Source organism: Panthera onca, chromosome A3 (genome assembly GCF_046562875.1).
Source record: "Panthera onca isolate mPanOnc1 chromosome A3, mPanOnc1 haplotype 2, whole genome shotgun sequence".
NCBI lineage: Eukaryota > Metazoa > Chordata > Mammalia > Carnivora > Felidae > Panthera > Panthera onca.
Window position 1 is genome coordinate 37712907 of NC_138341.1, and position 12272 is coordinate 37725178.

A 12272-nucleotide genomic window follows, 5' to 3' on the forward strand; every position below is an offset into this window, starting at 1 on the left:
GTATCTAGAATTTACTCGTCTTGTGTTAAGTGGAATCTGACACCCGTTCAACAGCAACTGCCCGTTTTCTTCGGCCATCATTCTAGTTTCTGTGAGTGACTAGATACCTCGTATGAGTGAAATCATGGCAGAGTTTGTGCTTCTGTGACTGGCTCATTTCACTTAGCATAATGTCCTTCAGGTTTACTTGTGTCGCATGTGGCAGAATTTTTTTTTTCTGAATAATATTCCATTATATGTATATAGTACATTTTATCTGTTCATCTCTCGATGGACATTTAGGTTGTTTCCGTATCTCAGAAATAATGTTCATATACTATATTTAATGTAATATCATCAAAATGCCATTTCCATATGTAATAAATTTATTGAGATATTTTACATTCTTTTTTCATACCAGTCTCTAAAATCCAGTGGCTGTTTTTCCTGTGTACAGTATTTCAGTGCATGGATATGCTGTCGTCCCCTGTTGATGGGTATTTGGAAAGTTCCATTCTTTGGCTATTATAAACAGTGTTTGCAATACGTAACTTTGTTGTATTCACTTGTGAATGCATGCTCTTTGATGTTAAACTTCACTAATAATTCTTTCTTGAGTCTGGCTTTAGGTGTTTATTACTAACTGTAAGACAGATCGTGCTAGACTGAGAAGAATACCCATTCAAAGGATATCCTGGCTTTGCTTCATGAGACTGTTGGAAAAAAATAAGGAAAAATACATTGTACCTACTGGCTGATACTTCCACCTACTGTTAGTATCCCAGCTAAACTTTTTAGATTCATCACTAAAATTGACATTGGGGCAATTCATAGAGCTGAGACATATTTCACCAGTTTTACATGCATTCATTTGTATCTGTGTATACAGTTTTGTTCTGTTTTATTCATGTGTAGATTGGTGTAACCACCAACATAATCAAGACACACAACTATTCTATCACAAGGCTACTTCAGGCTTTTACTTTATAACTACCTACCTCCATCCCCCATCTTTAACCCCTGGCCACCACTAATCTGTTCTCCATCTCTAGAATTTAGTCATTTCAAGAATATCAGAAAAAAATATATTGCATAAATGGAATCGCACAGTATGGAACCTTTTGAAATTGGCTGTTAACAGTCAATGCAATTCCCCTGAGATCCATTCAAGTTGTTGCATGTAGTTTATTCCTTCTTACTGCCGCTCAGCATTCCAAGATATGGAGCACAGTTCTTCATTTGCTTTTGGGTTTTGGTGGATCATGCTTTTTGGTATCCTAAGAACTCTTCAACCCTAAAGATGTTCTCCTATGTTACCTTCTAAACATTTTACAGTTTTATGCTTTACATTTAAATCTATGATCCATTTATCCATTTTGAGTTTTTGTGTAAGATGTGAGGTTCAGATCAAGATTCTCTCTTTTTTTTTTTTTTTTGTGCCAGAGGATTGGGTGATATATTCTGTATCTCTTGGAATGTTGGGTTGGTACAACACAAATCACTATATGCAGTAAAAGGATACAGGTATAGACAAGATACACATATGAATGGAATGTTGTTATAAAACAAATGTCTTTTTTTTTTTTCAAGATTAATATTTAGTTAAAAAGTTCATTCATTTTGAGAGAGAGAGAAAGCATGAGTTGGGGGGGGGCAGAGAGAGAGAGAGAATCCCAAGCAGGTTCCACATTGTCAGCGCAGAGCCCGAGTGGGGCTTGAACCCACGAACGGTGAGGTCATGATCTGAGCCGAGTCAAGACACTTAACAGCCACCCAGGTGCCCCCCCCAAAAGTGCATTTTTAATCAAAGCTATACACAAGATGAAGTAAATTATTTGTCTCTGTCAAGAATGTTGATATAACAAAAATGAATTGCCCTGCTGTGGTCTTTGAAAGTAACCTGAGTTTTATTTAATGGACATGCCATACACCCAAGTGGTTGTAACAGGTACTACAAGATCTATTTATAAAAAAGAGGTTTCAAGTATGTGTAGTACATCTTTTGATGGTAAGAAGCGTTCCTGTTGGGAAAATGTTACAATGAGGACAGTGTCAGTGGGAGCAGTACCCATGTGGGACCCACCAGGTGCCCCAGCCCAGCCCTGTGGTGTGGGTAAGGCAGTACAGGACTGGGGAAGAGACCACCGCACTGATGGAAGAGCTGGTACAGGCAGGAGTGCTTCACACATTCCCACAGGCTGTCCACACTGCCCTCGGCCTCCGATCAGTCTCAGTAAGTCTTTTGACAAAACTGCAAGTATTAATTACTGACAATGATACAGAGGGCAGCCTGTGGCAAAGGGATGTAGGTTAAAGTGCCCCCTGGGTTTTTGGCCTTGGTGTCCCAAGAGGAGAGGACAGAGACACCCAGGTGACGCGAGTGGAGGCAGAGATGGGAATAATGCATCTACTAGCCAAGGAACTCCAAGGACTGCCTGCGACCACCAGAAGCTGAGAGACAGGCATAAAACAGATTCTTCAGGGCCTCCAGAAGGAAATCAACTGCCAGCCAGCACCTTGATTTTGGACTTCCGGCTTCCTGAACGTGAAAATGCATTTCCGTTGTTTTAATCCACCAGGTTTGTGGTAGTTTGTTATAGCAACCTCAGGAATCTAATCCCGCTGAGGCTCAGCTCCCTAGGGAGCACAGGTTAGATAGCATGAGTTCTAAGTGTGCAATTTCCCAGGGTGCCTCCATGTGGACAGAGATTGGTGAGGAAGCCCAGACTGGCTGTAAGGGAACCAAACCACTTAATTAACCCTTTCCATGGTTCCTTTTCCTTCCCAAGTGGTGTAGGGTCTTACTTGAAACATCAAATACCACTTTTTTTTTTTTTTTTTTTTTTTTAAGGGAGAGAGAGAGAATCCCAAACAGGCTCCTCACTCAGCACAGGGCCTGATGTAGGACTTGATCCAATGATCCTGCGATCATGACCTGAGCTGAAATCAAGAGTCAGATGCTCAACAGAGAGCCACCCAGGCACCCCTCAAATACCACTTCTTGAAGGCAAAGCCAAGAAAGTGAGGGCAATGTTCTCTAATCTAGGATGGGTTTCTGCACACCTCCCTTTCAGCCTGTGGCCCACAGCTCTGGAGGACCTGGAAGAGATCGTCACTGGGACCCATTCATCAGCTGCAGCTTCTGAATCTGTATCTCCTATGCCTCAAACCCCATGAATCTGCAGTGGATGAGGAAGGCACAGGCAGTGCTGAGGAGGTGGCCAGGCCCACCGGGAACCCCAGCACCAGGCAGCAGCCCAGGGGAGGAGGAAAGAATTGCCCTGAGTGAGCGGTCAAGGTCTTGCCTAAGACCAGTCCCCAGGAGGCAGAACAGAGCCCAGCAGACCTCACCACGAGGGCACCACACCCTCTGTTCTGCAGCACACCCATCATCACCTAAGTTGTTAAGCTAGTGCTTGTCAGTTTCTCTAGGACAGAGCCATGACTTTCACCTCTTCCCAAACCCTCCCTCACCCAACACCCTTAATACAGGCCTGTGTGGAGCACAGCAGGACCCAACAAGTGGACCCTCTTCCAAGCCTCACTGGCCACTGCATAGAAGTGACAAATGGCTGGAATCCAGAAGCAAGAGGCAGGGATGGGATTCATTGCAGTTCCCAGGAATCCTAAGGCTTTGGGCTCTGGAAGAAAAAAACTGGGAGACATGGGATCCAGGAGACACTGGTGAAGTGAAAGTTAAGCTTCAAAGAAAGCATTCCTTTTTCTCCCTGTCTTTTCTTGTTTTTGTTTTTTTTTAAACTAAGGAGCTTAAGTGGCACCTGGGTGGCTCAGCCGGTTAAGCATCTGACTCTTGATTTCAGCTCAGGTCACGGTCTCAGTTTTCATCAGGGTCTGTGCTGACAGTGAGGAGCCTGCCTGGGACTCTTTCTTTCTCTCTCTGCCCCTCCCCTGCTCTCTCTCTCAAAATAAATAGACCTTAAAAAAAAACCCTGAAATTATTTTTAAAAATATGGAGAAAAGAGGCCAGGAGACACCCCCCCCCCACCCCGATTCAGAGTATATGGTTTCCTCTAACAATTACCTGTGCCACTATTTCCAGAGGAGGAGTGGTCCTGAAGCTCTACGTCACTAGCCACCTGACTAGTGAGAAAAGATGTAATGTGGCTGGAAGAACGTGACTGCTCACTGCTGTCCTCAGCCTGGAGATTTCACATGTATTGGGCTTGTCAGGATCTGCCTCCCACCCATCATGTCCTATAAACTTAAGATCAAGAGGGAGAGCTTCTAGAAAAGGCAAAATAGAAAAGCCCAGAAGATGAAGGTGGCAGTAAAGCCACCTGAGGGGACAGAAGGAGCTCTCAGAAGTCCAGGAGACCCTCTCCTAATTACAGTGCTCTTCTCATAACTCCATTAGGAAATCATTGACATACTCAGGCACCATCCCTTCCTGCCACGTGGGCCCCTCGGGGGATCAAGAGTCAGGACTCACTTTGTTGCCAGCTCACAGATCATCTGGTCAAAGTTGTTTCTGTGCTGCCATTAGTGGTGGCTCTTACTCTGGCCAGGGATCAAAGCACTGAACAACTCCTTCCAAGTCAGTCACATTCAACAAGTGCACGCTCCCATCCACCACCTGGTACCCACCCATCACACTCCCTGCCTCTCATCAAATCTGACATGCCCTATCTGGAGGACTATATCCTCAGTGACATACACAGAAAGACGAACACCACATGATCTCACTTACATGTGGAACTTGAAACAGCTGAACTCATGGAAACAGAATCGTAACTGCCAGGCCTGGGGTGTGGGGGAAATGGGGAGATGTTGGTCAAAGGGTATAAACTCAGTTGTAAGATGAGTCAAGTTCTGGAGGCCTCACTTGAAATCTGCTAAGAGATCAGATCGCAAATGTCCTCATCACACTTAAGAAATGGTAACTACAGGAGCTGATGGATATGTTAATCAGCTTGACTGCAGTAATCATTTCACAATGCCTACGTATATCAAAACATCACACCATATACCCCCCCTTTTTTTTTAGTTTAGTTTTTTTTGAGAGAGAGCAAGCAGGGAAGGGGCAGAGAGAGAGGGAGAGAGAGAATCCTAAGCAGGCTCTATACTGTCAGTGTAAAGCGCAACGCAGGGCTTGAACTCACGAACTGTGAGATCATGACCTGAGCTGAAATCAAGAGTCAGACACTTAACCGACTGAGCCACCCAGGCGCCCCATTCCTTTTTTAACAGTATAAATTTTTGTCTATTTTAGTCGCTGCTGTTTCCCCAACAGCTAAAACAGTTCCTGGCACATAAAGCAGCACTTAATAAGTATCATTCGAGTCAATGACTGGGTCTCATCTTATCCTCACGCAATCCTGTGAGCATATGGTTTCATTCATTCCACCACTACTCTGCCAGACCCCATGCTATGGGTGGGTGGGTGGGTGGGAGGAAATCCAGTGGTGACCATAAGATAGATACAAGGCCCCTTCCCTTGTAAAGTTCCAGGGTCTTAAAGCAGGCAGAAAATAAGAAAACAATTACAATACTAACAAATTCTGATAAGGCTAGAAAGGGAAAGTACAAAGTGCTCCAAACCATCTGCTCTGCAGATGTCACTTCGGTTTCTGCTCACAAGGGCATCCTGAAGCAGCTGTTCTGGAGGAAACTGAAACCCAGAGAGCAGAAAGATTCTGTCCAAGATCTCTGATTCAAACCCAGGTCTGCTTCACACCAAACCCCATCGTCACTTAGGTCTGCCTGACATTTGATCCCTAGAGAGAAATTTAGTTACACTCTTGTGCTACAGGCCAAAATCAGCCTAGAAGCTTGGGGGCATAGGTGTCACACTCCCCAGAATGGATCTCTTGCTGGGGTCTTCATCTTCTCTACTTGCGAACCCAGATCTTTGAACCCCTTCCCTTGAGGAAGCACATTACCCAGACTTCGAGATTAGACTCGAGAAGTGGCAAGGGACAGGTTAAGATTTCACTTAAATGTGAAACATGAGGATTCAGTCCACATTTGAAGCCAAAATATTCTGCCATTTATGGGGTTTCCTCCCCTTCTCTCCTACCAGAAATACACTTGGAAGTTTTTGCAAGTAAGAAGGAGGGCTTTGGGTGAAAAGCTTTCCTCCCGTGCCCATGGCTCCAAACCTGTCCCTGTCATCTGAGGCAGGTTCAGATGGCCAGTGGCACAATCTTATACCAAGGGCCAACCAAGAGCAGCAAAACGGTAATAGCCTCCTCCAACAGCTCTCACTTATCCAGAACTCCTGAGGGTCCAGGCTGTGCCCTAAACTGTTCACATGCACTATGCTCTATGTAAAAGATGTCAATATCATCATCCCTACTTTACAGATGAGCAAGTACACAATACTCCAAGTAATTGTCACTTGCTCACAAGTAGCTCTTGCTCCTCAAACACCAAGATGAAGTGCATTTTATGTTCATTTTGGCCAGAGTCTGGGAAGACCCCTACATATTAGACTGCTGGGCTGATGCTTAGTCTCTGCCCAAGGGATACTTGCGCCCAACCTCACAGGTGGGGAAACATACCATCAGGCCTCACACTGGAGGACAGGACAGGAGGTGGAAACAATACCCTGCCAGGAGAAATCAGAAAGAATTGCGCATTAAAAAAAAAAAAAAAAAAAAAAAAATTAAAAAAGAAAGAAGGGTTTCCTGGGTGGCTCTGTCGGTTAAGCGACCGACTTCAGCTCAGGTCATGATCTCACGGTTCGTGTGTTTGAGCCCCGCATCGGGCTCTGTGCTGACAGCTCAGAGCCTGGAACCTGCTTTGGATTCTGTGTGTGTGTGTGTCTCTCTCTGCCCCTCCCCTGTTCACACTCTCTCTCTCTCTCTCAAAAATAAACATTAAAAAATAAAAAAAATTAAAAAAAAAAGAATTACGCATGCCCATAATCACATGGAGACATTATTAAAATCAAGTCCGGGGGCGCCTGGGTGGCTCAGCCGGTTAAGCCTCCGGACTTCGGCTCAGGTCATGATCTCGAGGTCCGTGAGTTCGAGCCCCGCATCGGGCTCTGTGCTGACAGCTCAGAGCCTGGAGCCTGTTTCGGATTCTGTGTCTCCCTCTCTCTGACCCTCCCCCGTTCATGCTCTGTCTCTATCTCAAAAAATAAACGTTAAAAAAAAAAATTAAAAAATAAATAAAATCAAGTCCGGCCTGGCTCCTGGGCTTATACCTAGAAGGAGGGGGTCTGGTTGGGTAACCCAGGTACAGCCGGTGGGACGTCCAGGCCGGCTGGTCCCACTCTTGCGACCCCTCTTCCCGCCGCTCCGTGCGCGCGCACGAACCAGCACCCCGAGGGGACAGGGAGCGCTTGCGCAAAACAGATGGTGGCATCGCGGCGCTATGCAACAGACTCCCAGCGCCCAGCAGCCCGCAGCCACCGTGCCTAACCTAGCCACCAACGGGGCCACGCTGATAGACTGCAGTAACCACTAGCCACCAAATCCCAGTGGGTAACTAAGAACTCGCGCAGTAGCGGCCGCGCCTTACTTCCGGTGCATTGCGGCACCGCCCCCGCAATCCGGAAGTAGAAAGAGGTACAACAACCGAGTCAGACTGGGAGCCCGCGGTGGCTGCGCAGGCGCTGCCAATACAGGCGGGACCGGAAGGAGACACAGGGCGCCGCCATGACAGGTTGGTCCTAAAGGGAACGAGGCAACTTGCCGGTTCTGTAACCGGAAAAAACGAGGCAGGGACAGCTGACCTGGGCGCCGCCATGACAGCCTGCACCGGAAAAGGCGGGGCTCTTCTCCCTGACTGATTTCCCTCCGGCACCGGCCTCGAGATGTGAGTAGTGGGAGCGCCTACCTCCGATCTGCCGCTTCGCCCTTTCCCTTCCCCAGTGACCTAAACCTAGGCCCGCACTCCGGGAAGAAGGATTGGCCTCTTTGTTCCTCGGAGAACCTACCCTTAGGGCCCAGCGCCGTCTATTACAAGCTCCATCTCCGCGTGGAAGAGAGAGGGAGGTCCCGCCCTCTGAACGTTTAGGCTCCGCCCCTGTTTCTCGTAGTAACTGAGGACTTTCAGGCCCATCCGTAACACCCAGTCCCTGCCCCAAGGATCTAAGCTCTGGTCCCTCACCCTGCAGACTTCAGGATTGTCTCAGGACTTTTACGGTTTTTATACCCGTTCTTAGAGCTGCGGGCTCGTCCCCCTAGATCACCTGACCATACCTTTTTGAACCTGCAGATCTGTGCAGTACCCCAGACCTGCCTTGTAGTGCCCGCAGACTTTTTCTTAGACCTCTGATTCCGCTCTGGATTTCTAGATCTTGTTCCCAAGAGCTTACTTCTAGGACCCTCCAGAGCTGTCCTAGAGCCCCATCCTCATCCAGGACTTCCACATCTCTAGAACTCTGAGACCCACCCCAGGATCCCCAAACCTACCCCAGGGCCTCAAGTCTCACCTCCAGTAACCCTGTCCTCAGGCCTAATCTTGAAGACTCTCTGGTCAAGAGACGCTTCCCCAGGACCCAAGATCTCACCACATGGGCTTACAAACCTCTTTTTAGGAACTCCCAAATCCTTTAGGGTTCCCAGGTTTTTTTCCCCTAGAATTCAGTATAGTTAGGGCTCTGTTGAGGGATGCCTGGACTCCCAAGACCCTTCTTGCACGATCCCAAGGCTTGCCTTTGAATAATTAGGTCTTTTTTGGAAAAGATCTCCACTATCTTCCCAGAAGCCCTCCAACCTGTTCCACATTCCCCAGGGCTCATGCCTTTCCTCTCCCTCCACTTCCCTGACCCTATCCCAGGATCCTTCAGACTCCCTAGTGTTCCTGCTTCCACCTCCAACCCAGACCAGAACTCCCTTTCTTGTCTGTTGCCTGGAATTATCCTCAGCCCATTATGTTCCACAGGCAGGCGGCCCTGGAGGTCACTGCTCGCTACTGTGGCCGGGAGCTGGAGCAATATGGCCAGTGTGTGGCGGCCAAGCCTGAGTCATGGCAGCGGGACTGCCACCACCTTAAGATGAGTATCGCTCAATGCACATCCTCCCAGTGAGTGTGGGCAAGAATGAGACAATGTGTGGCGGGAGGCAGGGGGTGAGGTGGGCAGTGGAATGGAAGTCTGAATGCCTGAAATGCCCTACCTCCACAGCCCAATCATCCGGCAGATCCGCCAGGCCTGTGCTGAGCCTTTTGAGGCCTTTGAGGAGTGTCTTCGACAGAATGAGGCAGCAGTGGGCAACTGTGCAGAGCACGTGCGCCGCTTCCTGCAGTGTGCTGACCAGGTGCAGCCACCACGCTCACCCTCGAATGTGGAGGTGAGGCAGGGGCTTATCAGTTCTAGTTGGTCTGACTAAAGACCTGGGAGTTATCCCCAGCCCCACCCTACCCCCCACACAGACCTGCGCTGTGTGCATCCAGAATCCAGAACAGGATCATTTCTTGTCCCTTCCCATAGCCCCTGCTTTAGTCCAGCCACTTTCCTGACCTGTTCACCTCCAGGATCCCTGCTCCAGCCTTTTCCTTGGTCCCCCTGAATCTCGTCTTACTTGCCTCCATACAGTGGCCAGAGAGAGCATAGAGGAACTAAAAATGAATCACATTACATGTTTGCTTAGAGCTCTTCAATAGCTTCCCATTCACATTGAGAACAAAATCCCAGGTCCTTGCTGGGTTCTCTGTGTTCTTCCTCAGGCTTCCTTACCTGCTCTCTGTTCCCTTCCTCACTGCCCCTCAGCTGTACTGGGATGGGGGTGAGGGGGGTAAGTCTTACTCTCTTTAATGAATATAGTACATAAACAGATATGCAGTATAACTACGGTATTAAAATTTTGTGGGTGACTGCAGTTTTTTTAAAAAATGTCTATAAAGACCTCATGGGGAGCAGTAATAAAAACAAAGTTGAGGGGTGCCTGGGTGGCTTAGTTGGTTACGCATCCAGCTTCAGCTCAGGTCATGATCATGCAGTTTGTGAGTTTGAGCCCTGCATCGGGCTCTGTGGTGACAGCTTGGAGCCTGGAGCCTGCTTCAGATTCTGTATCTCCCTCTCTCTCTGCCCCTTCCCTGTTCTCTCTCTCTCTCTCTCTCTCTCTCTCTCTCAAAAATAAATAAATGTTTAAAAAAACAAAGTTGAGAAACACTACTTTAGATGTTCACTGTCTCCCCCCACTAGATGGACTGTGAGCTCCTAAGACAAAAGTCACATTTTGTACCACCTCCCTCTTAACACCCTCTCATTTGGGCCTCCATGGCTCTGTATTATCCCTCTTAATCTATTCTCTCTGATAGTTCCAGAGCAGTCCCAGAGGAAATCTGACCATGTTCTGCTTCCCTTAAGAAACTTTTCCATGACTCTTCATTTCCACCAGGCCAGATCTCACTTCTGGAACAGCTTATAGGTCCCTGCATGGTGTGGACTCTGGCCCCACCACTCCCTACTTTCCATCTCAAGCCCTGCGTTCCAGCCCCAGTGAACATGGGTTATTCGAGTGCATGCATGTCTGTCCTGCTGGCAGGCTGTTACCCAACTGTTTCCTTCTGCCTGGACTGCCCTTCTAGGCCACCTGGCTACTTGCTATTCCAACTTAGATATCACCTCCCTCTGGAAATCTCCCATGCTGGCCTATCCCCATCCCCAGGCACCCATGGTCTCTGAGCTCCCTCCATCATGGCTTATATCTTACTGCCTTGTCACTGCTTCATTTCTATTGCCTGTTGCAGAGAAGTTCTTGGCTAAACGTTGAGATACCTTTCTGACAGGCCCTGTAGTCCTTGTTTTGTTTTGTTTCATTTTGATAAGGCAGCAGTAAATGAAAAGTTCAGGCCCTAACAGCCGACACTAGCACGACTTTTGTTTTTTTCTTTAATGAATATAATTTATTGTCAAATTGGCTTCCATACAACACCCAGTGCTCATCCCAACAAGTGCCCTCCTCATTGCCCATCACCTACTTTCCCTCTCCCCCACACTCCCACCCTTCTTCAGTTGTTCTCTGTATTTAAGAGTCTCTTGTGGTTTGCCTCCCTCCCTCTGTGTCTGTAACTATTTTTTTGTCTCCTTCCCCCATGGTCTTCTGTTCAGTTTCTCAAGATCCACATATGAGTGAAAACATACGATATCTGTCCTTCTCTGACTGACTTATTTCACTCAGCATAATACCTTCCAGTTCCATCCACGTTGCTGCCAATGGCAGGATTTCATTATTTCTCATTGCCAAGTAGTATTCCATTGTATATATAAACCACATCTTCTTTATCAGGACTTTTAATTCTTAGAGAATATTTAGTAATTTCATACCGTTCACATTAGTTTCTTAGTCTATATGTTGGTCATACGTTAGCATTGTTTTTTTTTTTTTTTTTTTCCGAGTTGTTTGGGCGTGTGAACAGTAAAGACCTCACCTTCCCATCTTAGGGCTAGTTGTTCCCTCCCTACATAAGCAGCCAGCCTCTCCCTGGTCTTCCCTGTGGCCATCCTGCCCCGCCCCCCAAGTCTACTCTCCCCTGGCGGCCAGAGGAACTTGTAAAAATGGCAATTAGGTCACATCTCTCCCCTTTACAGCCTTGTCATAGCTCGTCAGTGCACTCAGAATAATTACCACCACACCTGCTCCTCCTCCCCATCTTCCTCCTTCTGGGTAATGGCATCCCAGGTGCAGCTTTCCCCACCTGATTGCGGGCAGCGAGATGCCAGTCTCTGTTCTCTGCTCTGCAAAGTGGCAAACATGTAGCCAGTCTCATCTCAGAAAACATGATATAAGGACGTCTTATGTTCATGTAGCTGACAGAAGTGCTACCTCTACCTCCCCCTCCACACACCCTGATTTACTTTTCTTCGTAGAACTTACCCAGTTGACATATTTTTAGTTGTTTGTTTGTTGTCTGTCTCTTCCTCGAGTTAGAGATTTGTGCCTGCTTCATTCAGTGCCCTGTAACAACGTTACGGAGGAGGTGCTCAGTAAATATAGTAAATGGAGCCTTCCCTGCTCCCAGTGACAATTCACTGTGTCTCACGCGTTCACATGGCAGATGGCATGGTCATCACTTAATACTTTCCCCCTCCAGACTGTGGACTTGGCAAGGGCAGCCTCTGCTGCAATCTCCCCGGTGGTGGTCCCAGGGCCGGGCACAAAGTAGGTGCTAGTAGATGTTGATGTGTTTTTTCTATAGGCACAGCCGCTTCCTGCCTCCTGAGGACTCTTTGAGCCGTAGGAAAACTAGACGTGAGTGGCCACTTGATGCCCCCACCCCTGAAGAGTGGCCAGGTGAAGTCATGAGGACCCTGGATGTGGGTCTTGCTTCTCTGGACAGCAGGACTTACAATAAATAAAGACTCTATATACCGGGCT

The 12272-nt window shown here is 47.6% G+C and overlaps 2 protein-coding genes across 7 annotated transcripts in view; one reads left to right on the top strand and one right to left on the bottom strand.

The window, feature by feature from the left end:
- Positions 1-1392: 1392 nt before the first annotated feature.
- On the bottom strand, positions 1393-7449 carry LOC132692493 (uncharacterized). 2 transcript variants are annotated; one of them, XM_078444719.2, is made up of 4 exons: positions 7151-7449; positions 6501-6547; positions 4688-4740; positions 1393-4139 (listed from the first exon to the last, which is right to left on the bottom strand). In XM_078444719.2, the coding sequence occupies exons 1-3, from the start codon at positions 7309-7311 to the stop codon at positions 4712-4714; spliced, it is 237 nt and encodes a 78-aa protein (XP_078300845.1). In that variant the 5' UTR covers positions 7312-7449; the 3' UTR covers positions 1393-4139; positions 4688-4711. The 2 variants fall into 2 exon arrangements, with proteins under 2 accessions (XP_078300845.1, XP_078300844.1); XM_078444718.2 differs by having other exon boundaries at positions 1393-4201.
- A 77-nt stretch (positions 7450-7526) lies between these two features.
- CHCHD5 (coiled-coil-helix-coiled-coil-helix domain containing 5) overlaps positions 7527-12272 on the top strand; it is a 50382-nt gene continuing 45636 nt past the window's right edge. For 3 of the 5 annotated variants that reach the window (XR_013554728.2, XR_013554730.2, XR_013554731.2), the window contains exons 1-3: positions 7527-7764; positions 8819-8976; positions 9077-9242. Coding sequence is in view for 1 of the 5 variants with exons in the window: in XM_060654969.3 (XP_060510952.1) it covers positions 8825-8976; positions 9077-9242; positions 12094-12117 (342 nt within the window). In the remaining 4 variants the exon portion in view is untranslated. Of the gene's footprint in view, positions 7765-8818; positions 8977-9076; positions 9243-12093; positions 12264-12272 lie in introns of those variants that run through there. The other 2 variants (XM_060654969.3, XR_013554732.2) reach the window with 2 other exon arrangements.